General features: G+C 34.7%; 1 protein-coding gene across 1 annotated transcript in view; it reads left to right on the top strand.

Moving 5' to 3' along the window:
* The window catches only part of ZNF385D (zinc finger protein 385D), a 428,814-nt gene that overhangs the window by 349,856 nt on the left and 53,341 nt on the right, over window positions 1-25,617 (top strand). The window contains exon 5 of the mRNA XM_032180709.1: window positions 13,500-13,662. Coding sequence (XP_032036600.1) covers window positions 13,500-13,662 — 163 coding nt within the window. The remainder of the gene's footprint in view (window positions 1-13,499; window positions 13,663-25,617) is intronic.

Here is a 25,617-nt window from a genome sequence, read left to right as displayed (position 1 = left end):
AGAAAGTCTTGGAAAGAATCAGAAATTTAATCATGTCTGGACTTAATAGGAGCGTTGGTGCTAAATCCAGTTGTCCTGAACTGGGCCTGTATGTCCTCTTCCTCTATAAATGGCTCTACAACAGTCTTGCAAGGTCTCAGATATAATACACTGCACATAACATTTGTGCATCTGTCCTGTCTGCCTTTGGGATCTTGTTTGGAGAGTGTGACTTCTCAAAGGGTCCCCATTAAAAGACCTTGGATGATACCTGAGATTGTATCCTCACCTCTTCTTTTGGGGTACAGCCACAGTGCTGTATGGTTCAAAATTCTTATTACTCAGTAAATCTGTGTATCTTTAAGTGGTGATCATTTCTCAGGCTTATGCTTTGACTGTCAGAGTGCACACAAGAGCACTTCAGTCAGAGCTGGGAGTGGGGGCTTCGTGAATCTTGGAGAAAAACGGCACAGGTGCAGCATAACCATATATACTAGACTACTAGTATTACCTGGAACTCTGAAAGCCAGGAAAATGCCCTAGGAAAGTTAATATTTTTTCTCTTGTCTCAGGAAGCCTTACGTGACCAACTGCTAAAATATATCATGATCCAATACATCATAGCAAATAGTTACTTTCACAATCAGCATTTGCTGTCTGCTGTTGCTCTTCCATATACATTGTTTAGACTTGCAACCTTAATGTTCTTTTAAGGTACTGTCTTTGGTTGTTTTATTTATTTATTTATTGTGTATGTGTGCTCTGTCTAAAGTTCTTTCATGTCGGAGTAGGTGTCAGTCTTAAAATGATTTATAGTTACACTGTGTTTGAGAGATAATTTTATTTTATTTATTTATTTTTTTTTTTGGATTATGGGAAAGACTTGGATAGATTTTGGCTCCAGGATCAAAAGTAGGAAATTACTCTAAAATAGAAAGATAGTCACACAGATTCAGTCCAGACTGAGTTCCAAGGGTTATCTGCCTTCTCCTGGTGTTTTATTCCCTAGATACTGTTATGTAGTGTTTCTGATATATTCAGTGGCTTTATATCTGTGTGTAAGCTGCTGCACAGATTAGTTGCAACCCAGTAAAAAAAAAAAAAAAAAAAAAAAAAAAAGGACAATGGATTATATATTTTTTAAAAAAAAAAAAAAAAAAAAAAAAAAAGTCTTAGTTTTATAGCTGGATGTCTGCAGGATATATTTATATATATCTCAAGTGTGCTCAACACTGGAAGCCTTCTAATATAATGTTTCTGGTGAGATGGCAGGTGGCTTGTGGTGTGTGTACAGCCATTTTTATATACATATAACTTTCATAACTGTGTTTGATTTAATATAAAAGAAAGAGAAACTGTACAGATCTCTCAAATAGTGCAGTTGTGTTCAGCAGTGTAAGTAGGAACTGTCAGAGGAAGTACAGAGAAACAAAACAAGTTATCTTCATTTGAGTTAAATTGCTCTGGATGTTCTCAATTCTCATTTTGTCACTATACTGTAGACAGTACGTATGTGTGACAAACCAGTAAGAGTAGGGTATCAGTACGTAGCATCAACCAAGAAAATATGGAGCTGCCCAGACAAATGCTATAGTGTAAATGGTAAAGTTATATATGCAAAGTTGAATATAAGTTTTTGTGGTGAAAACATGGCTTTTTTGCTCAACCGATGCATTTCTGTGATGCTATACATTTTATTTTCTTTGCTTAGTCAAACTCTGTCCATCCACGTTAAAATTCTTTTCACTAAAATAAAATGGTCCAGGTGGAGCATCACACTTTCTTTCAGTCACCAGTCCAGGGTGAAATAAATGTCAACTGCTGACTTAAGTGGAGCCAGGATTTCACTCACAAAATCTAAACTAAGCATGCTTGCTATCTTTTTTATTTTTCTCTCAGCAAGAAGGTCCTTCCAGTTTCCAAGGGGTGATAAACAGTATGGTTCATTGGTTCATGGTTCATTGTAAATTTTGGTGTTTAATGAGTTCATAGGAGTGAATATTGAAAAAGTTGTAAAGATTCTGTAAAGATTTATCAAAATATTCTTTATGAGAAAAGGAATGAAGTATATTAGCTACACTCAAAAAATAACTTCCAAATCAATATTCAAGAAGTTGATCAATAATATTCATATGGAGAAAGTAACAGAGTATGTTCTGCATTTGAATGAACGTACTAAATAAAGTTCTTCTTTTGCAACAGGGTTTCTAGAGTAATTTGCTAACTTTCTATCATGGTTGATTTCAACATAGATTTCAATGGAGCTTGGACTATTGAAGCAAATAGCTCATTCTTGAAGATCTTTTGTTGTTTTTAACACATTGAATTAGCTCATTACTGCTGAATATGTAGTGGAAAATAGCATCTGTTTACACTGCAATAATAAAAAAATTACTTACCAGTAACAGAATAAGGAGCAATCTGCAAAAGCTAATCATATTTGTGCACTTGTCTGCAAAAAGTAAATTGTTAATACATACCCAAGGGAGAAAGCACTTACTGTTTTATGCAATTTAATAGTAGTGTTAAGCATAGTGTATTAAATATTTTTTTTTTTTTAGGATTCAGTTTTGAAAGTCATAAAGATATGATGTAAAAAGCATAACTATCTCATCTTGCTGCTTCATCTGTACTTGGTGATGGCTGAACTCTAGAAAGCATCCTGAAACTTGGTTTGCCCAAATCAGTGTCAAACTGTCTGTTCATACACGTCAAAATGTGCAAATCTAGCTTAGAAAACTACAAGATTAGTGAGAGTTCTCTATCCATGTACTTTATTACTTCAGAAATGGGCCAACATTTGGTGGTCATGCATGGTAAACTGTTAAATGTTACTGACTTGATTATACTAATTTAAATATATCACTAATTCTTAAATGAGTATTTTTTATTATTATTATTTATTTTCATTTGGGTTTCAGTTACTGTAAATTAAGAACTAGTACCGAGGTATAAAAAATGACAGCATAAAGACAATAATGTGTAGTAAATAAGTATTAATATGTTAGTAAATACAGTGAGTATGTGTGAATCAGTTTGTCTGCTCCAAAAACTTTGGAATGCCAGCATTATGTTTCAATGCTGTTTGGAAATTTCACTCTTTTGATAATATCTGCCCAAACAAATATAAAATATGAATGATATCTTATGCTTTAAAATCAGAAAGGGCTCTTATACCTGTCTTGTTTGACCTTTTTTATATTACACATCATACAATTTTGTATAGCTATTCCAGGTTTGAGCCTGATAACCTGTGCTTGACTAAAGGAGATGAGAAATATCAAAGTCAATGTGATTGAACATGAAATATGGAGCATCTCTTAGGTACTGGTCCTATGACATTTCAACATATAAAATGTCCTATTGATTTCAGAGGGGATACTCTTATCCAGTAATGTCCTTAGAACTGCAAATATACCTTAAGTAAGTATTTATTCTTGGTCAATAGAAAAAATAAAAAATCTTCAGATTTCAACATAACATGAAGTAGAAGAACCAAAATATAACTGCAGTGTAAATAGTAAGTAATGTCAGAACATTCTCATAGGTTTGGTGTCCTGCCTTGAATCTCTGGCTTCTGGCTTCTTATGCAGAACAGAATTTCTATTAATATGAATTGCTTGTATAAGACTTAATTTACTATTTTCTCTTTCTCTTTCTCCGTCTCTCTCCCTCTCTCCCCCTCTCTCCCTCCTTCCCTCTCTCCTTCTGTCTTTCTTTCTATAGTGGGAAATGACATTTATTCATTCTACTTTGCTTTCTCTCTCTCTATTTTTTTTGGTTGTTTTTGTTTTTTAATGTAACATATATTTCTTCTCAAAGAAATATTCATTTCTTCTCCTGTGCAGAAGCCTACAGTAGGATTTTTTTCAGCAAACCACTGGCACAGGTCACTCTTGGAGTTACAAAGTTGGTTCAAATGAGCCAGGAACTGTTGAGTTAAGAGTCCTTTTACTCCATGAAAACATATTGCCTCTCCTTGGAGGTTCTTGTACTTGAAAAGCTTGGATTCTCCTTGGAATATGAGGAGAAGAAAAGAATCTGTGAACTATGCAGTCTTAGTTCTAGCCTTAAATTATCAGTCTTCCTGTAGCTGTGAAGACTTTTCTGTGAAGATTTTATCTGTGAAGATAATGGACAATTCATATGTTTTATATGCAATTATGACCTTCTAAAAGAAGGATGGAGATTTGACCTGGAGACCACTTTACTACAGGCAAGTGCATGCAAAACAGTGCTGAAATTAGGAAATTTGAGCACTTACAGTTCTAGTCTGCGGGTTTTGAGTTTCTTCTTATGGGTAAGAGCTGATCTAAAGGATGCGGGGTAAATTGATATTGAAATAACCATTGAAGTGGAAATTCAAACTATATTTGAGTAAAAGAATCAGAAAGTTGAATCGGCATTTTTCTGAAAACAAACTTGAAATTTGAAAAGCTTCTATGTAATACAGCATTAAAAACAGTAATTCCAGTAACAATATGAAGACAGTACATAAGAATACAATGCAAATATCTCCATATACTCTTTTGTGGTTTTGTACATACAAGCTCAATTACCCTGTCTGTCATTTCAAATACAAAATTCAAAAGGTACTAAATAGGAATTTAAAGATACATTAAAAATTTTTTTTGTGTCCTCTTTAAAACTGCTTGTGATATTTTTGTCTTGCTTACCACTATTCTTTGATGGTTTAATTCAGTCAAAATAAATAAATAAATAAAAATCTGAAACTCAGAATTTAATGAGATTGCTATTCTGAATGTAAACAGACAAAAGTATTTTGCTTGTTAACAGAAACCAGGTGAAAACACTCAAAGGAGCTATGCTAAACATACCACTCAACTTTATTTAGTTAACAGTCAACCAGCTAAATGCAGGTGGAAATCATGTTTTATTTCCAGTAAATGTACAATTCCTAAATAAACTGAGGCTCTGGGAACGTAAGTGTATCTGTATATCCTTGAATCGCTTTAGTTGTTGTCAACTGTAACAAACTGAAACTCAGAAGGGTGTTGGCTACATACCCACCATTGTTATTCCTTTTCAGACAACACCAGAAAAGTTTGAACTTTTCAATACTATTCAGAAAATTACTGTAAAGCAGTTATTTTAAATTCAACATCTTTTGTTTTTAGGCAAACTGTGTATAAACTGAATACTGAATTACATTTACATTACTTAACTCATTATTGAGTAAATCACAGGAATATTGTATAATGGTGAGCTTATTTTTTTGTTGTTGTTTCTTTGTTGCTAGATAAATTCTACATCAGCTTCCACTTTTAGGATTTCCATTATTGACATATCATTCAAAAAGTATTAATTAACACAGTGAGTAAAATATGGACGGGTGTCTACTGATACAGAAGAGAAGCTGGGGTACATTTGTAAAAAACAGCAACAACAACAAAACATTTGCTCAAGATCTTTTCAGTTCCAGATCTATTTTCAAGATCTATTTCAGTTCCAGATTCAAATCTAGAAACATACATATTATATTTACTAAGCTGAATAAATACATCATTTATTTTATCATGAGCCACACAAAGTGGTGTATACATAGATATAGATTAACCTTCCTCTATTTTATTCTAAAATTAATCTGTGATTAACCACCTGGTTAATCTCAACAAAAGATCAAACAAGCTCAATATTCTCTTGAAATTCTAACTACAACAAGATTTTTCATGTGGAAAGTAAATGGTGCTTGAAAGTCTGCCAATTAATACAACAAAGATCAGATTAAATGTTAAGGTTAATTTCATTGATTAATGTTTCACTAATACCTGTTTTCTAAAGAATGTTTCATCTCTCCATCAAAATTGTTCCCCCAAAAGAAACTATTATGAAAGTCATTATGTAAAATCTTCCATAGAACAGAACTCGAAAACTCTGTTACTGAGTTTAAACTTCATCTTCCTTAGCAATAACAAGGTTAAAATAGATGATAAAATAAACAATCAGTTTATTAAACTTTGGCATGCAGTGAACTTTTGTTGTGCTGCATGAATAAGGACCAGTTTCCTTAAAAGAAAATGCCACATGTGGGAAGAGATTTATTACTTGAGCTGTATTCCCTTCAGCATATATATTATGATGTCTTCTGTGTCTGCTGGGAATGAAGTGTGAAGTGTTCTATACCTAGGCAGATTTTTGTACCTTGCCTAGATAGTTTAAGGTAATGTCACACTCGGTAGCAGCCTACAGTAAAAGTAGGTGCATGGTCTACTAGAGTGCTACAGGACAACAGATATTACATGGGGGATTTTTACCTTCTTTATCTGACCAAGATAAAATAGATTTTCCTCTCCAGAATGACAATTTCTGATTTTACTATAGAATGGATGATTTTTCCATAAGAATGGGGTCAATGCCAGTCTCTCACAATGTGATGCAGACTCTTGCCAGGAGCAGTCTCTCACCATTATATAAATGGATCTGGAAGGAGCCCAAGCACAGGGGATGGGATGAAGCAGCTTTGTTAATATGAAGGAAATAGTGAGCTTAGAAATCTCCCATCCTTTCTGTCATCCTCGAGTCTCAAAGTACCCTCAGGAGTGTGTTGAATTAATGTTCTAAGAAGGAGAAAAGGGAACAGAAATTATTTCTTTCCATTGAAAGAGAAAATTAAATGTCTGGGAATTATCAGTTATTTTATTCTGCCATGGTAATGGAGAATTGTTTTATTTTCTACATAAATGTCCTTTTTGGTGCTTGCTCTGTTTTTGTATGCTAAGCTCTAGGGAAGGGGGGGAAACTGATCAGTAATAAAACTACCACTTTTGATGGGGTAAAGGCCTTATCTCAGAAAATATCTGAAAGATGTCACATTACACACACATCCTTGGCGTTTCATACCATGGTTACATTTGAGCCTGTAACATAATTAGCTTTCTGGCTCTGTATTACAGACTGATGTTTATGATAGAGTGCAAAAAAAATTGAAATGACACAATTCAGAAGATAAAGGTAAGCCTAGCAGAAGGAAGAAATGACGACAGGCAACATTTATCTACAATATAATTGACTGCAGATTGAGTTTGTATATATCAGGCAGAAATCAGGGTGCTCTTCTTGTTCAATATAAAACTTGTCATTGTGTTGACATCACCTTTAAAAATTACATTTACGTCTTCACTTAATCTCTTATTCTTCAAAGGCTCGCACAGGGTCTTAGTTCGTTTGTTTCTTGTACTGTGACTTTGTTAAGCTCTGAAGTCCATGGAGTTCCTCCATGTTTTAGAAAGTGAATATAGGCTGTTAAAGTAATCCTGAGTTTCCTGCCTGTACTCACTGGGCAAACAAAATAGTATGTGTTGCAAGACATATTATTTTGCAAATTTTAAAATACCCTCAAATAAAGACTTATGTACTAGAGCAAATAAATCTCAGTGCAAAAGACTGTACAACACTCTTCTTATTTTATCAGGTATGACTCACAGTAAAAGCCCTGTCATAGGCAGTACCAACTGTTGGGAGCCTCAAGGCTGCTAGACTTCCTGTAAACTTCTACAGTTAACTTATTCTTCCATAGAGATCAGCTCTGGTTATGAATGTAGCACATACTTGGTAGACAAATGTCTCAGCTGCTTACTGCAGTTTTGTCTGAGCTCAATGATGTCATCACTGACTGGCAAGACTGGCAGTCAACCTGGCAATTTTGGAGTCACTAGAAAAAAACTTTGTCAGTATGATGCCTTTTCAAAAAAAAAAAAATTAATAATAATAATAATAATTTGATTTTGATCAATTTCTTGTGTTCTTAGAGCACCTGTAAAATTACGTTTGAAGTACTTGTTGACAGCCCAACTTCAGGAAGATAATCTGTACTCAGTGATTAAGATAACATGTAGCACAGGCATCTTATAAACAATTTCTCATTACATCAAAGAACAGAAGCCCTTTTGCCGTATGCAGCTCTGTGTTACTGCCTAACCTAGAGTGGCCAGCTTAGTGACAATATTAGCTTGAACCAGAAAACTCATTTTTTGTTTGTAAAGCTATTTTATATACTTTTTACTCTGGGAGATCCTCATGTCAATTACTGATATATTAGCCAAAGTTGTTACTATTTTACTGGGAGTGACAACAGAAGTGATAATAGCATCCAGCAACTGGTAAAAACAAAGACATGATGTGAGCTACTGAAATCTCAGACAGACAAAAAGGGGTTTTCATCTCTCTCAACCCTTGTTTGGGACTTTCTGAGGGTACAGGCAGACTGCAGCCTTGCAGTGATTGGTTGGATGACAAAATGGAGCACAGCACTCTTCCCATTGGACAGCTTTCAAAATATATTGTGAAATGAGAAAGATATAATGCATGATAATTTGATTGAATTTTTGTGAGGAAGAATCACTGGAATGTACTGACTATACTTTTTAAAAATTTCTTTTCTTTGAGTTGGCTTTTATTAGAAAGGTATTGCCTAGAAGGAATGAAAGAGGCAGGAAATCAATCTGTAAGTAGACTGGTAATATGAGATGAACCAGGAAGGATATAGAAAGGATAGAAGATGTGGTGCTGCTAAGCTGAAAATTCTCTGAGAATAGGAGACCTTTTTGTGTTTCAGTGCACAAAATTAAGCACAATGTTTTTGTTGAACCAATGCCTAAAGAACATAAGTGAGAAGACATGATTCACTGGAGTATATTAGTCAGACTGACAAATGTATTTTGAAGACTGCTGTATAGATATGATGACTGTAATTGTACAAGAATACTGTCTGGATTGTTTGAAATATTCCATATCTTTCTCATCATATTTTACACATTGCAATTTTCTTGGTAATGTGATGTCCTTATGGTAATTGTGGTACAATATTGCACTTAAGCAAAGAAAATACAGCTGAGTTTTGACACTATGGCTGTTATTTCTAACTGCTCTCAGGTGTAACTATACAAACTGCATATAGAATTGTTATTATTTTATGGTATGTACATGTGTATTTATAATAAATATATATATGTATATATACTTTATTTTTTACACAGACAAATATGTTTTTATATTCTAACAATTTGGCAAGTTTAGAAAATCTGTGAATTAGAAAGGTCAATAATTATTCATCATAGATATGCAGAACCAGAGGAAATTATTTGTTTTGCAAAAGAGATTCTTGAACTGATATGTATTGCTGAAACAGGCAGGACTTTAAAAATAACCTTGAAAAGTGAATTGCCATTTAGACATCTTGCCATTTCTTTGGTTTTTATGTAACTCATATAGAATAAATTTTATCCACATGTAATTTTCAGGATCAGAGCTCTCAAAACTTAGTTAAGGATCCATGGGTTTTCAAATTCAGATACAAAGTAATATAATATACCTTTTACTTTCTTGTTTGACATCTCTTTGAAGAATGGATATAGTTCCTTAAAGTGCACTGTAATGTTAAAGCAGCAATATTTGGCATATTTTTCATGTTCCATCATGAGACTAAGACTGGGTAACATGTCAACTGACACTTGTATTCACAGTGCTAGGGATAATTCTGTGTATCAAACATGGAATCAGAGGATCACAGAATTATAGAATGGATTGGGTTAGAAGAGACCTCAAAGGTCATATAGTTTTGACACCCCTGCCATAGGCAGGGATGCCACCCACTAGATCCAGATGGCCAAGGCCCCATCCAGCCTGGCCTTGAACACCTACAGGGGTAGGGCATCCACAGCTTCTCTGGGCAAGCTGTTCCAGTGCCTCACTAACTTTACAGTGAAGAATTTCTTCCTAATGTCTAATCTAACTATATTCACTTTTAATTTTAGACTATTCCCCCTTGTCCTATCATTATTCACCCAAATAAAGAGTCCCTCTCAATCCTTTTTATAAAACCCCTTTAAGCACTGAGAAGCCACAATGAGGTCTCCCCGGAGCCTTCTCTTATCCAGGCTGAACATACCTGGCTCTCTCAGCCTTTCTTCATAGGAGAGGTGCTCCAGCCCTCGGATCATCTTTGTGGTCCTCCTCTGAGCTTGCTCTAACCTTCCTTGTGCTCGGGGCCCCAAACCTGAATGCAGTACTGCAGGTGGGGTCTCATGAGGGCAAAGTAGAGGGTCACAATCACCTCCCCTGCTCTGCTGATCACGCCTCTTTTAATGCAGCCCAGGAAACAGTTTGCCTTCTGGGCTGCAACTGCATGCTGCTGGCTTATGTCAAGACTTTCTTCCACCATAACCCCCAAGTCTCTCTCCACATGGCTGCTCTCAATGAGTTCTCCCATTCTGTACTCCTATCTGGGATTGCCCTGACCCTGGTACAGCACCTTCTACTTGGACTTGTTGAGCCTTATTCGGTTTACGTGGGCCCACTTCTCCAGCCTGTCCAGGTCCTTTTGAATGGTATCTCTTCCTTTGGTATCAACTGCACCACCCAGCTTGGTGTCATCTACAAACTTGCTGAAGGTGATGTGAGAAAAAAAAACACTGTGTTGGAAACTGTGATGAAAGAAGAAAGTAAGGTCTGTCTTAAGGTATTATTCTGATGATGTTTTAATCATAAAAAGAAAAAGAAAATAATATTAGATGACTTTTAGGAGAGATGTTTGTGATTACCAAGCGTTCTCTAATAATATGAGAGTTTTCATTTTAGGATTGTCCTGAATCTCTGTTGCTTGAGAGAACATCTGTTTTTTTAGACTAAACAGCTGTTTCTCAAAGGAGGTTGGCTTTCACCGAGATGAACAATTATAAAATTCACTACTCCTTTATAAGAAACGTAAAGGGAAATCTTCCCTTGATTCCCACTAAATTCAGTAGATTCTTGGTTTTATGTATCCTCTGCTTATAACTTGTCTGAGCACAACTTGTTGCACAAGTTGTTAAGACATATATACACATAAGATAATATTAAGATAAAATATTAAAATATTAAGATAAAATAGGGAAAATTGTAATTTATGATCATTTTTTATTTATTATTATTTAGGCTGACAGCAAATACTATTTTAAGTAATGAATTTTATAAGCTACAAGTAAATGTCATTTAAGTAGTGAGGATTATTTTAGTTCTCTTATGGCTGCAAGGAATGATAGTACCATATTTTATGTTGCCATGTTGAAAAGATATTTATGGATATTTTTCCATTTCTCCCACCCCACTCTTGCAAGTAAAAATCTCTAGAGGTTAGGTAAACTGTCAGTGATCAGTGGGAAGTGAGCAATGGAGAACTTTTCGTAACAGCCACTGTACCTGTAAGTTTAAGCAACATTTTTCTACTTTGGAATGTTTTCATTAATGTATTTCAGAATACTGAAAAGGTCACCACTTTCTACATAGGGCCTTATTTTATATTCCTTGTGCATCCAAAACTCTGCTTAGGTTGAGTTTTGTGGAGCTGTAGCTGTGAGAATTTGGAGCGAAGAGTGGATGCAGGAGGCATAAACCTGGTTGTGTTCTACCAGTAAGTCTGTGAAGAAACTTGAGCTGCATATCAAACTAAAATTGGTATTCATCATCTAGTATTAAGGATCATGTTCTGACTACTTTTCTGATATTTGAAGGATGACACTATTAGTTAGGGAAAACAAGTGCACTCAGAAACTGAAGCTGACTGGTAATTCATTTTGACTAGAAACTGTAAAAACAGTTGACAGGATAGTATCATAAAGATGTACTTTATAATGTCATTTTTAATGCATCGTCATAACCTGACACTGGTCTTTCAGTTTTACAGTAATTAACATCTCTTGACTGTTTGTATCTGGCTTACAGTATGTCTTGATGTTACGTGTTGGGAATTGTAAAAGGTGCATGATTGTGCTGTTTCTGTCCAAGTTGTTTCTAATTAATAACTTCACTGTCCAGTGTTCTTTCAATAAGGGTACCTACTATAATGTTTACATTATTTTAGATACAAAGAAACTGGCTTTTCAACCAAACTGAATGATGCATCTCGATATACAAGAGCATGTGTGTGTATGTATTTCTATGTGTACATACACATACATTTATGTGTGTTTATTAGTTTAGATAAGGTCTCTCACTTCTTCTCACCTTGAGCTTCTCAAATCTCAGGCATCTGGAAGGAAACATGACTTTTCATGAATACTGAAAACCATAAATCTCGAGATTAATTAATCAAAACTCTTATTGTGATATTCACTAGAACTTCCTCACATCCTAGAATTCAGCACAGGGCAGCATTAAGTAAAGGTATAATGACTAACAGGTACCAGATAATGCAGGCATCTTGCACCTGTACAAATGGCTTAGTGAATTGATGACTGTGTCATTTTATCCCTCTGACTCTTTGAGTTTGTAGCTCCTAATTGACATACATGTTTATTTCTTCTTGTGATTCCACAATACAAAGTGTTTACCTTATATGTTCTCTCTAAGCATCTGCAGTTGTTTCATGTCAGAAATAAAATACTGACTTTAATGTATCCTTGGGCTGACCCAGCATAGTTGCTTTTATTTTATTAATTTCTGTTGTAGTTAAATTTTAATTATTTTCCTAGGGTCTCAATAATGTCCTTCAACTAGGAAAGGAGTTGCTTTCAATTAAGTTTGAATTTCAGCAATAAAAAATATACAGATTTTATCAAATTATTATTTTATTAATTGGAGGAGTATTTTTCTAAGAATTTAAATATTAGAGGTAAAAAAAACAACCTCTGATTATTCATATTAATTCCAATGTCTTTTTTAGTAAGGTTTAATCCTATACTTAAATACTATTCTTAAAATATACATACAACATAAATTAAATGAAGAAATGTTGCTATTAACTCTTACAATAAGAGTTCTTTCAGCATAATCCTTTTCAGTGTAATACATAAATCTCAATAGCAATGCATGTACAAATCTATTTTAGCTTAATATCATGTAGCCAAGACATATTTGTGAGGTTTCTGCTTAAAAAGGATGTTCCTGGCTTTGAATTTCAAACACTGGAACATATGTATTTATTTATTAAGAAAGCCAGATAATTGCAGTTAAATCTTTGGTGATGGACTTTGAAGAGTGTGGTTTATATTTCGCTGTGTTTTTTTGTTTGTTTGTTTGGCTTTGGGTAGTTTGGTCTTTGCTTTTCATTAGAGAAGTTCCTGATACCACTGTTAAATGGAAACTGTTCTTTGAAGGAGCCTTTAGCAAAATCTCTAGATTCTAAGAGGAATTGGAAAAGTCAAAAGCTACTGGGAGGATAGTGTTTTCTTCCCCATTGCCTGAGAATTATTAATTTTTTAATGCAAAAAAAAAAAAAAAAAAATCTTGATAGAAAAGCTGATAAAGATACATGTTTTAAGCATAGTATACTAAAACAATCTTATTTTGGTCTGTAAGTAAAATTGTTATACAGTAATATACTGTATTCATTGGATTGCAGATGTTTTAGTATTTTTTTCCATTGTTTTCCAAGCATCATTCTAAATACAGTTTTCTGTTTGGTCAGTACTTGGATAATGTTAGTGGTACCCATTATTGAAAGGTAGTCTGTATTTGTACTAATACAGAGAATACCAGTTTAGAAATGAGCCTGATTGCATGGTTCATTTTGTTCTCCTTTGTAGAGCCAGGCTGCGGCCCACTACAAAGGCACTAAACATGCCAAGAAGCTCAAAGCACTGGAAGCCATGAAAAATAAGCAGAAATCTGTTACTACCAAGGACAGCGCAAAGACTACCTTCACTTCCATCACTACCAATACCATCAATACCAGCTCTGACAAAACAGGTTAAGCGACAATCTTTGTTGGTCTTTTTTTGTTGTTGTTGTTTTTTCGTTGTTTAATTCCATGTCTGTTTGGTTATGTGCTTGCTACATTGATTCATGCTTGATCCATCTTTCTGTGTGATACTGATTTCTTTTAGTCCTTTCAGTTTGCTGGTGAGAGTATGACAGTCCAATTTCTCTCTATGAAAAGAGGCTTGTTATTCTTTAGGATAGAATGCAATACTTATGATTTGATTAATTTTTATAGCAACTGAACTATTACATATCAACTGGTCTAAACCTCATAGTCTATGCACAGCACCACTCTATGTATTATTGCTTATGGATGGTTTATTCTAACCACAAATAATGCAGCAAATTACACTGTGTTCAGAAGCCTCTTGAAAAGTAGTTAGTATAAACCTAGTTTCCATAAATTTCAAACATTGCATTTTTTTTTTTAATGGCTATTGCATGGTTTTGAGCTGGAAACTAGCTGTATAATCTTTATGCCACATGATCAGGTAAGTGATGTTGATGATAATTATTTTGTTTAAATGAGTCTTCAGACTGAAATCATATCCTTTAAATTATTGGATGGGTATTCCTTTGCAAAATAAATAAATAAATAAATAAAGTTCCTTTGAAAAGTATTTGAAAGTATTTGGTGAAGTCAACAGGATTTGATTAAGCTCACATTTTAAATATTTTGTTACTCTACTGGAAATTTCAAAGGAAGGTTGTAAATTCATTGAAATGTAGTCTAGTATCACACAAGGTATGACTGCTTTTGTTTTTCTCTGTATGAAGGTTTACAGTTTGCATATTTACTCATAACCAGCCCCCCCCCCCCCCCCCCCCCCCCCTTTACCAAACAAGTCAAACACTGCAACAGCAAAAAAGCCAAAGCTGTGAAAAAGCAGAGACTACTGATGCTGAAAGCTGTTCACTTGGAACCACTTCTCCTGATTCAGTAAGTTTAGCACTGTAAATAGGTGTGTACTAGCCAACTATAGTAAAAACAAACAAAAAAAAAAGTACCTTGCAGATGTGCAATATTTTCTTTAGATTACATTTTTGCTGTATTTGTTATAGGCAGATACCTTCCCAAGTATCTGTCTCTCTTTATTTGGTATAGACCTTTGTTATACACAGCATATATTTTAATGGAGATTTATATCCTAACAATAATAGCATTGCTTAAAAAAATTGTTATTGCAATATTGTTGTGTTTGTTTCAAATAAATAAATAAATATGGAAAATATTCCAAGTATTTTTGTTTCTACGATGAAAGATATGAAGCATAGGGACAAAGGGGGGAATGTAAAAGTTATTTAAATATATGTGTTTCTAAACATACAAATACCTGTAAAAGTTCATCCTCTTTACTGTGACCAGAACAGTAAGAGAGATGATGTTTCTATTAGGAAAGAAATGAAGTATGGAAGAATGGAACAAAGACGGGAAATGTCAAAAGTTATTATTATTTTTTTTTAATATATATTTCTAAGCATACAAATATCTTTACAAGTTTCTTCTGCCGCTATCTGTTACCATAGTCAGAAAAGTAAGAGGGAAAGTGAATTATTGTTTACAAAATATGATCTAGTGTTTAGAGGAAAAGAAGAAAAAAGTGAGAGAATTTGAAGCTTTTTTTTTTATGACTCAAATCTGTTTTTATTGTTGTTTTTGTTTTTAGTTACTTTATTTCTTATTCAGTGCAAATTTGGAGGATTATCCAAAGTGCCTTAAAACAAGTCTGACTCCATCAGGCTTTGAATTAGACCCTTGACAAGACATATGAACTGTCTTGTATTCAAGGTCAGTAGTACAAATCAATATTAATATCAGCATAAATAACATCACAAAACTAGTTAACCACAAGAGCAATGGTCTGTGCTGGAGTTTTCTCAGCTTTACAAAGCTTGTGACTTCCTAGATTAATTTTGTAAATGTGTGTAGCCTACATTGGAAATGAAGGTCAGTACCTCCATAGTGTTCTACAAGAAAAAAATTAATATTAGTTGACAAACAGCCTAAAATCCGACTGTTTCACAAAACACTGAGCACTGTTCAACTTGTGGCAAAAGCCCTATTCAACTACTGTTATTCAAAGAAAGGCAGCATGTTCTATCAAAAGGCAAATATGGTTATTACAGGTCTGCATTGATATGACTGGCAGTAGAATGGCATATCCTTGGTGTAAGTTATCCTTTGTAGAATCAAGTATGTAAGCACACTATCAGAAAACAAAAACAAAAACATTTTGAGTAGATAAAAAGGATGAAATTGTCTGCCTTGTAAGTTAAAAAAAAAAAAAAAAGCTCATAAATTTTATATTTACTTGATAGAAATTTCAAGAGCAAAATGTTTTCTGAAAGTCAGAATAAAACATCAGAACATGCTGCACTGCATTTGCTATTTATAAATGATCACTCTAAAAGTCAAATATTCTGATAGTAATGTGCAGTTCTGAGATGATAGTTACAATAATGAAGATATTTTATGAATTCATAATTCATAACTAGAAATAAGTTCTGTTACCTGTACTTGTGATCATTTGTAACCAAAACTTTTCCTAAGTAAAAAATAAATAAATAAATAAAATGCTCAGTGCTGAAGATTAATACTTGATCCTAAATACACTAAGGATAGGGTCATGTTCATATCACCTCCAATCCATCATGCACAGCAGTGGTTAAACGGTGAATTACACATCAGTCACAGCACATTGGTCAGGATTTCAGTTCACTGGTTCTTTGCACACTTAGCAACTCCAGCAATGAAACACCATCAGGAAATCGGCAGTGCTATGCATTGAAGATTATGAAAAAAGACTACACAGTATACAAACTTGTATTTCGTTAGACATGGTGCCAACATGTGTTATTGCAATAAATAATGGAGACTGTGCAATCCACCAAGCAGACTCCTTAATAAATTTCATAAATATTTCCTTATAGTGAAAGATAAGTACTAAGGAAAAAACATGGGATCATTTTGCTTATTCTGTAAATGTCAGGTTTTTTTGTTTATTTGTTTGTTTTTGTTTTTTACTATTTTAAGTACTATTTAGAAGGCTAGAACTTGAGGAATTTGGGGGGAATAAAATATCATGAAGAGTTATACTGCCAGTCACAATGGATGATGATATTCTAAGCATGTGGGAACTTTATCCATTCTATTATTTAATATCCTCCTTTCATCTCTACTTATCATTTTATATGTGATACCTGTAGTTACTTAGCACAGAAAAACTGAAAGTATGACCATTCCAAAGACAAGCTCACTTTGTGATAATATACAAGCCAATTCAAGGGGTGATAACAAAAATGAATATTTTCAGCATATATTATGATACGTTTATATATATTCCCTGCTACAGAGTCATTAAAGGTCTGTGATAGCTTTAAAATTTCCTCCTGTTTTCTGTCAATATATGTTTTCCTCATAAAATGTTTCACACCTTCACATTGGCTGTAAGGATTGATACTTTAGGAAAACCATTCAGAATATATTTAGACTGTTTTCTGTCATTATTAATTATATATATTATATTAATTATATATATATATTAATTATATATATTCTGTCATCATAATTATATGTCCTGTCCAGTAAAGTCACTTTCCTGAACATGGATTTTTTGGATCTAGAGTGAGTGTTCAAGTTTATATCCGTGTAAAACAGTATCTCTGTATCATTGTATACGTCTGAGTATTGATCATTTCAGAAACTATTTGAAGTTAGGAAGGACTCTCTGTAAGCACATTATTCACATTATTATGGATTAAATTCTGAAGATTTGGGCCTTTATTTTTATTTTTTTAATTCAGCAGAGAATTCAGCCATCATTTCTTATCAATGGAGAAGAATAAGTAGAACTTTCCAAAAAGGAAAAAAACATTATTGGAAGCTGTCATTATAGCAGTCTTTGTCTCTTTTTTTTTTTTCTTTTTTTTTTTTTTTTAAATCCATATATTGAATATAAGTGTGGTAATAACATAGGAGAAAGTTTTCTTTTACTGACCCATTTGAAAATTGTTCTTTGTGGGAAAATTTTAAGTGAGCCATGCCTTCACAAAACACTTTTTTCTTTTATCTAAGAAATGGTAGGTTATTGATGGTCAGCAGATTCAACTCACCTTTGAAAAAAACATTTCAGTCCAGCTGGATTAACTCTGAAATAGTTAAAGGTGGAGTAGGTTGGTGACTGATAGAGAAGCCCGTTTGCCAAGGCCTTGGATAAAAAAAAAAGAAGAAGACAGGGAAGAGAAAGAAATCAGAAATGTTGTAGCAAGTCAAGGTGGAAGGAAGGAAGATGTCATGAAAAAGAAGATATGTTGGAGTTTGGAAGGTACTAATGCCACAGAATGACAAAATTTTTGAATTCTCTGCAGTGAAGAGACCTTAAAAGGGACATTTGGATGTCAGCTATTTCACCTTCCAGCTCGGAGCTGTCAGCTAGAGTAGGCTGATCATTACCTTGTTCAGTCAGGTTTTGGGTATCTTCACAACCTTGCTGGGCAACCTGTTAGTGTTTGACCACCCACACAGTAAAAAGGATTTTATGGGGTACTTAATCTAATCTCTTGTATTTCTTTTTGTGCCCATTGTGTCTTGCCCTGTCACTGGGCACCACTGAAAAGGGTCTCTTGCTCTGTCTTCTTTACCCCCCACCCCTGACCTTATAAAGTATTTATATACATGGATAGCAGTTCCCTTAGCTGTTCTTCTCCAGGCTTAACAGTCCCAGATCTCATCTTCTCCTCATACAACAGATGCTCTAAGCCCTTAATCAACTTTGCGGCTGTTTGTTGGACTTGATCCAATGTGTTCATGTCTTTTGTGTATGGAGTATCCCAGAACTGGACCAAGCACTGCAGGTGTTTCTCACCAGGGCTGACTAGAAGGAAAGGATCACATTCCTCAATGTACTGTCAACATTCTTCCTAATGCAATTCAGGATGCCATTGACTTTCTTTGTGGCAAAGGCATGCTGCTGGATTTTGTCTAGCCTGGTGTTCACCAGGACCCTGAGTTCTTCTCCACAAAGATGCTTTCCAGGAAGTCAGCCCCCAACCCAGGCTAGTGCATGGCATTATTCCTGCTCAGTTTCATGACTGCATTGTCCTTTGTTGAGCTTCAAGAGACTCTTGTTATCCTATTTCTTCAGACTGTCCAGGTCCCTCTAAATAGCAGCACACCCATCTGGTGTATCAGATACTCATCCCAGTTTTGTATCATCTGCAAACTTGCTGAGGATGCACTCTATCTCAGTGTCTGGGTCATTAATGAAGACAGTATTAGCACTAATAATCCCTGGGAGCCACTAGTGACTGTCCTCCAGCTGGCCTTTGTGCTGCTGACCACAACCCACTGGGGCTGCCAGCTCATACATTTTTTTTATTATCTTTTGTGTGTTGTTTTGTTATTGTTGTTTTGTGTTTTGGTAAAAATGAAAACTAAGAAACTGTAAAAAAACAAACAAACAACAACAAAAAAAAAAAAACGTAAAGAACGTCAAGCAGAATAAGAGGATTAACATGGAAATGCATAAGATTTATGCAGATCTCTAAATTCTCCTAATGCATGGCTTTAATAGGTTTGCACTAGTTTCCCATTAGGCAAATCACATTGATTCTATGTAAAATATATTACTATTATAAAATGTATTTTACATGCAATTAAAATAAAAGATCATTGATGGGACCTCGTTGAATGCATCTTTTTACATCTACTTTGTGCTCTGTTATATACTGTATTGTCTTTGTGTATTGTGACTTTTCTAATAATTCCATAGTGTGTTTTATCACCTGTTTGCAACCTTTAACTATGCTTCTGGGGGATGACAGACATTCTGGGGTCTACAGACATTGGGAGTAAAAACTAAAGCAGACCTGTTGCCTTATATCATCTTACACCAGAGATGAAATTGGTCTGTAGATATGTAGGTAGTGGCCATAATATTGAACAGTATCCAGTATATCTTCTGCCAATATTGAGATGGAGAAGTCAAGCTTCAAATGCAGCGTTTTCACGGAATATAACCACTGAACTGCATAGACTATATATCTGTCCTTTTGGTTTTATTGATAATATAAAGGAGAGAAAGACAATGATTTTTTAAACACAATATTTACTGAGAACCTATGTGGAACTTCTTTGACCATCTATAGATATATACATCGACAGTTGCATATGACATATTGCACTGGATTCTCCTTAGTGTGAGAGGAAATCTTGTCAACGGAGTCTAGGGCACAGTTCATCTCATTCTAAAATACATATCTAAAATAAACCAGATGAATGAAGAATTCATAAGAGTAATTATCTTCATTTAAGTGCATGTATTTATTAAAAACAAAGAAACAAACTGTAGTGACTAGGTCAAAAGTTAAAGGCTAAACTTAGCTTAGACAAATTCCAGCCTCAGTGAGCAAATTGCCCATTCCTTCAAGATGTCCAATTTTTTTCTCACAAATTTTGTTTCTTTTTAACTGAATTGTGAATTTATCTGTAAGAATTTTGTACTTAATGTTCACAATCTGAGTTGTATCAGTTAATTTTAAATGGTTATTTATCAGGTGACATTATTACTATTTGTCAAGTGAAAATTTTAATAAGTTTCTGAATAGATTTTGGATTTCTGACTGATGAAAAGAGAATTTATTGAATTTTATTTTTTTTAAATCGTGAATCTTTTTCTGATCTCATTTTTTAGGCTTTGGAGAAAAACTATTGCCTGTTAAAGGTAGGCAGCTGGAGTATGTATTGTTTACTATTACTACGTTTACTAACTTCATTTTTATGTTATTACATTCAGCCAGTGGTGTCCTAGGCAACGTGTCCTAGCAGAGCACTGTTTGTGTCTCTTTCAGGTTTCTAGCAATGACTGAAAGGATTCTTTTTTTTTTTTTTTTTTTTTTTTTTTTTTGATGCTTTATTTAATATTCAAAACTTTTGCTCTGAGTTGTAGGGAAAAGTTTTCAAAAGTAGTGTTCAAATGAAACTTGGTTGTGTGAATAGAATAGAAAATAGAAAATAGAATGAAAGCATATAATTGGCCAGTAATGCAGCAGTTTCATTTAAAAATAAGAAAAAATGTTTTTTTGAATATGATTACTTGAATGTTTATATGCATGCATATTTGCAATAGTAGTCCTTCTTTTCAGGTTCAAGGCAGATGACTGACTGTTGTTTCCTCAAATATAGTGGATTAACACACCTTTCTTTCTTTCTTTTATGGCTTATGTAGTCAAATCCACGTGTACACTAGCTCTATAGATAGATATATTTTTGCAGTTCCTGGTCCTGCTCCAGAAACTGTAATGAAAAGGAGCTTCCATTTGAAAATGAAAATCAGTTTCCTTTCATCTCTGCTTTTCATTTTGTTTCCACTTTCATTTTATCTCTCTTACGTTTAGCTTTTGAGCTTTTATTATTATTATTATTATTATTATTATAAACATCTGTTTCAGTAATACTTAAGCTTTGTGGTTTATGAGGGCTTCCATATATTAAGAATTATTGGATTATTTCCAGTGTTGCTTGGTTTAGTCACCCTACCTTATCATTTGAGTGACTTGTTTAATCCTTTCTTCTTAATGGCAAACTGCACTAACTTTTTCTTTCTTAAGGAAAGATGATGAAATCATGCTGTTTACATATATATATGTATGCCATTAAGATATATTTAATTAAAGTGTCACTGCCTATCTATTAGCATTTTTATATATAGCTGTTGTTAGGTACAAAAGATTTTTGTTAATCTTTTGTAACTGAAAGAAATTCTAATTCTAATAATGACTTAAATGCCAGCTATATTTAAAATTCAGAATAGTAGTTAATACTAATAAAAATCTGCTAGAGGATGCAGAACCAATTTAATGTACGATCCCAGTGTGCAATTTGCTAGTACAGCTTAGGCTTTGGATACCCTTTTAAATTTAATTGTTACATTGAGGATATTTAATCTAAGAAGACACTTCAGTGCAGTCTGCTTGTATAATTTAGTTGTTGTTTTGTTTCTTTATGCTTTATTATATTATAAAGTATACTCTTGTTTGGACAAGTAATTTCTTCAGATCGTTTCAGCATCGCTTAGGGCACAGCAGAAATAGCAGCCTAATTCTGGGTTTAGGATCATGAGATCCTAGATCTAAATTGATTTTCTTTACAAGTCAATGTTTTAGTGTGTGCCAAAACATAGCAATGACCTTGAAGCTTTGTAAGGATTATTACTTCTTGCTATCTCATAACTTGAGATAATTCGGGTGGTGCATTCCAAAGTTGCAAGCATGAAATAATAAATGAGGAGTAATTGCTTGGTGCTTAACACAACACAGAAGCATTCCAAAGCCAGTTAGAGGGCTTCATTGCCTGCTTCCCAATCACCCAATTCAAAATTTGACCCTTTTCAAATTTTATTTGAATGAAAACTCTTAAGGAAAAATTTTAGTGTGCAAAAAGTGTTCTTATTTCCTGATGCTCTTGTTTTTTGCTCATTTGGTTGGAAATAAGAGATTACTGATTCATACTCATCAATTCTCTTAATCACATGCTCATAAAATTCAATCCGAAGCAGTCACATTTAACTGTGTTACAATGTCTTTCACTTTAAATCACCTATGCTTTGACTTTTCCACACTTCATACAATCTGTAGCTAACTGCAGCACAAAATGTTATCAGCAGTCCACAGACTGTTGTACCAATTTTGCATTAGAGCTCAATGGTAATTTGGAAGACAATAGCCTCTCTTTTGATCTTTATGTAGAACTAGGGCTTTTTCTTTCTTTCTGAGTGTAGCTAACTGGCGATATAAAAATTACAGTAATTTATGTGCGCCTCAATTGATCATTAATGCACAATAAAATCCTTCTTTGCTTCCATCTATGTACACGGAGAGCTTTGTCATATGAACACCATGTGTTTTCTGTGGACTCAGCTGCTTTTGATTGGGATTGCCTTGACAACAATTTTATGCTTGAATAATCCTGCAGATAGAAACCACCGTCAGTCACAACATCTGTATCAGTATGAAAGTCCAGTACTAACAATGCTGTTATTCATAGGTATGAAAAACATTTTCCATTGAAATATTAAATAGGATCTTTCACAGTATCTCAAGGAAATGTCAGCTTGTTTGCTGCATGCCCATAGCTGCAACTGCTAGAAATCTTGAGAATAATCTCCAGTTTATTAGATTCTGTTTATCAGATATTCGTGAGCATTACACTAAAAACTATATCAAGTACTGTAACATGCATCTGCTTAATGACACAGTCTTCATGGTGTGTTTTGTTTTGTTATGAGTGGAATTGACACAAGCTAATAGGATAGGTTTGAAGGCTCCACAGTTCTAGTCTTTGGGATTTCAGAAAAGTCATGGTATTTCAGATATTGATCCTCTTTTAAGTTTTTATTATAAAACTTCGGATTCAGAAGCCTGTTACTATTATGTAATTGTTTATTTTGTTAGCTTATGGATTGATTTTGAATGGAGTTGAACTTCCTGATCCTGAATCAGGAAGTTTTTGCAAGTCTGAAATTCTTTCAAGGGACCTCTGCTTTGAGGGCAACAGAAGAGTAGATATGTCTTCATTTAATTGATTCATTTTCTTCATGCTGACATCATAATGTCTGGACAAAGTAGAAACAGAAAGTGGTTGTTATTTGAATATTTTTGTTTGTTTGTTTGTTTTTATTTGACATTTCTAAGTCAAAGGCAGTCTCTTGTCCTAAGAAGTTTAAGAGTTTGTCTGGTCTTTAATTTTTCACTTTTTTTTTTCCCCTTTTCTTTCATTTTATTTTATTTATTTTATTTTATTTTGGTTCTTGTCATATTCTTATCATGCCTAAAACAAATAAAGAAGAGTGTGTTTGAAAGCATGAGTAAATGTACTGTGCTAAACATTTAGTGCCATTGCGTTTAGTCCAGATGCTTGGACTTACTGTAGTTTTCCATATAATAAATAGCTTGCTTATAGGTAGAATCATAGAATATCCTGAGTTGGAAGGGACCCTTAAGGATCATCAAGTCCAACTCTTGACACCGCACAGGTCTACCCAAAAGTTCAGACCATGTGACTAAGTGCACAGTCCAATCTCTTCTTAAATTCAGACAGGCTCGGTGCAGTGACCACTTCCCTGGGGAGCCTGTTCCAGTGTGCAACCACCCTCTCTGTGAAGAACCCCCTCCTGATGTCAAGCCTAAATTTCCCCTGCCTCAGCTTAACCCCGTTCCCGCGGGTCCTGTCACTGGTGTTAATGGAGAAAAGGTCTCCTGCCTCTCGACACCCCCTTACAAGGAAGTTGTAGACTGTGATGAGGTCTCCCCTCAGCCTCCTCTTCTCCAGGCTGAACAGGCCCAGTGACCTCAGCCGTTCTTCGTACGTCGTAGGTCAGGCAAACCATAGCTATAACTTCAGGATAGGTATATTAAGATTCTCTTATTCTCAAAATTCTTATAGGGTTTCAAACATCTTGAAGAATGATTGTGTATTTCTCATTTCATCTTTGCACATACTGTACTCTGATACATCAAATAGCAGTCTGCCAGCATTAAAGCTCTTATTTTATGGCATATTAACAGCCAAATGAATATCAAAGGAACTAATCAAAGGAACTAAAACAGATTATATAAGTAAGACAGTAAGGATTACAGAATATCATTATAGGAAATATGCAAAAATAAACATAGGCTCGGGGGTGGGGACTTGGGGGGAAAGCACTCTTTAGAGTTGCAAGAACTAGGGAACAGGGAACTGGGAACTAACTGGGAACTAATACATTTGATTTGAGAAGAGAAAAAAACAGTTTGCTTACTTATGTCAATTTGATGATAATCTTGATGTTTAAATGTTTTCCATGCTAATGGCAACATTAAGTATATTAACACAATTACTAAATTAGACAAAAGACCAGGAAAAGTAATATCTGAAAGTTTAAAGAGAACCAGATAAAGAGCTGTCTGCATAAACTGTTACAGTTTTCTGTGTACTGTAGACACTGGAAAACCCAGGAGTAGAAGAAAGTAAATGCTGCGTCAGTATTCAGAAAAGGTAAACAGAATGATTCAAGTAATTATAAATCTATCCCCATGACATCAGTCTTGGGATGGAAATTGAGTAGTGAAGTAAATGAGATCAATTAATTAATGGAAATGAATGGAAATTAATAGAAAATCAGTCTTTCCTACCAAAAATTGTTTTCATGAGTTTGCATATTTGATTGATAATTGTTAAGCATGCTGATGTTTTGTGTTTGCAGTGTTCTAGAACATGCAAAGGTAAAAGTTATCTAAGATACTGGAATGATGCAGCATGAATATCGAACATATTAAGTGGATTTAAGCCTAATCCACCAACTGAGCAAGTGGGGCGCAAGTGTGTTGGGGAGCAAGCTCTCTGGGCTGATTACCAGGGCTTTAAACTAGGTTTGATGGGGGAAGGGAGGGGAGCTAAAGGTGAAAGAGAAGGGCTGGGGGAAGTCGTCACTACTGTCACTGTTGAAGACAGGGAAACACTTCTGAGCTCTCCCATAGGATTGTCTGAGGGTTCCTCAGAGAAGGTAGCGTTCCCGATCCCCCATTCAGTATCTCCTTCTTGCATCCCCCCAGGGGTAACTGCATCTGCTGCTTCCCTAAAGTGCCTGTACACCAGTGCATGGAGCATGGGAAATAAACAGGATGAGCTCGAGAGCTGTGTTCAGTCACAGGGCCATGATCTCATTGCGATCACTGAGACGTGGTGGGACAGTTCGCATGACTGGAATGCTGTCATTGAGGGCTATGTCCTTTTTAGGAAAGACAGGCTGGGGAAGTGAGGGGTTGGGGTTTCACTTTGTGTGAGGGAGCAATTAAAGTGTACCCAGCTCCAGCTGGGGGAGGGTGAAGGACAAGTGGAGAGCTTGCGGGTAATAATTAAAGGGTGGGCTGGTATGGGAGATGTGATGGTGGGGTTCTACTACAGGT

This window comes from Aythya fuligula, chromosome 2 (genome assembly GCF_009819795.1).
Source record: "Aythya fuligula isolate bAytFul2 chromosome 2, bAytFul2.pri, whole genome shotgun sequence".
Lineage (NCBI taxonomy): Eukaryota > Metazoa > Chordata > Aves > Anseriformes > Anatidae > Aythya > Aythya fuligula.
Note: the sequence above shows the minus strand (reverse complement) of the source record. Positions and strands in the feature narration are given on the sequence as shown.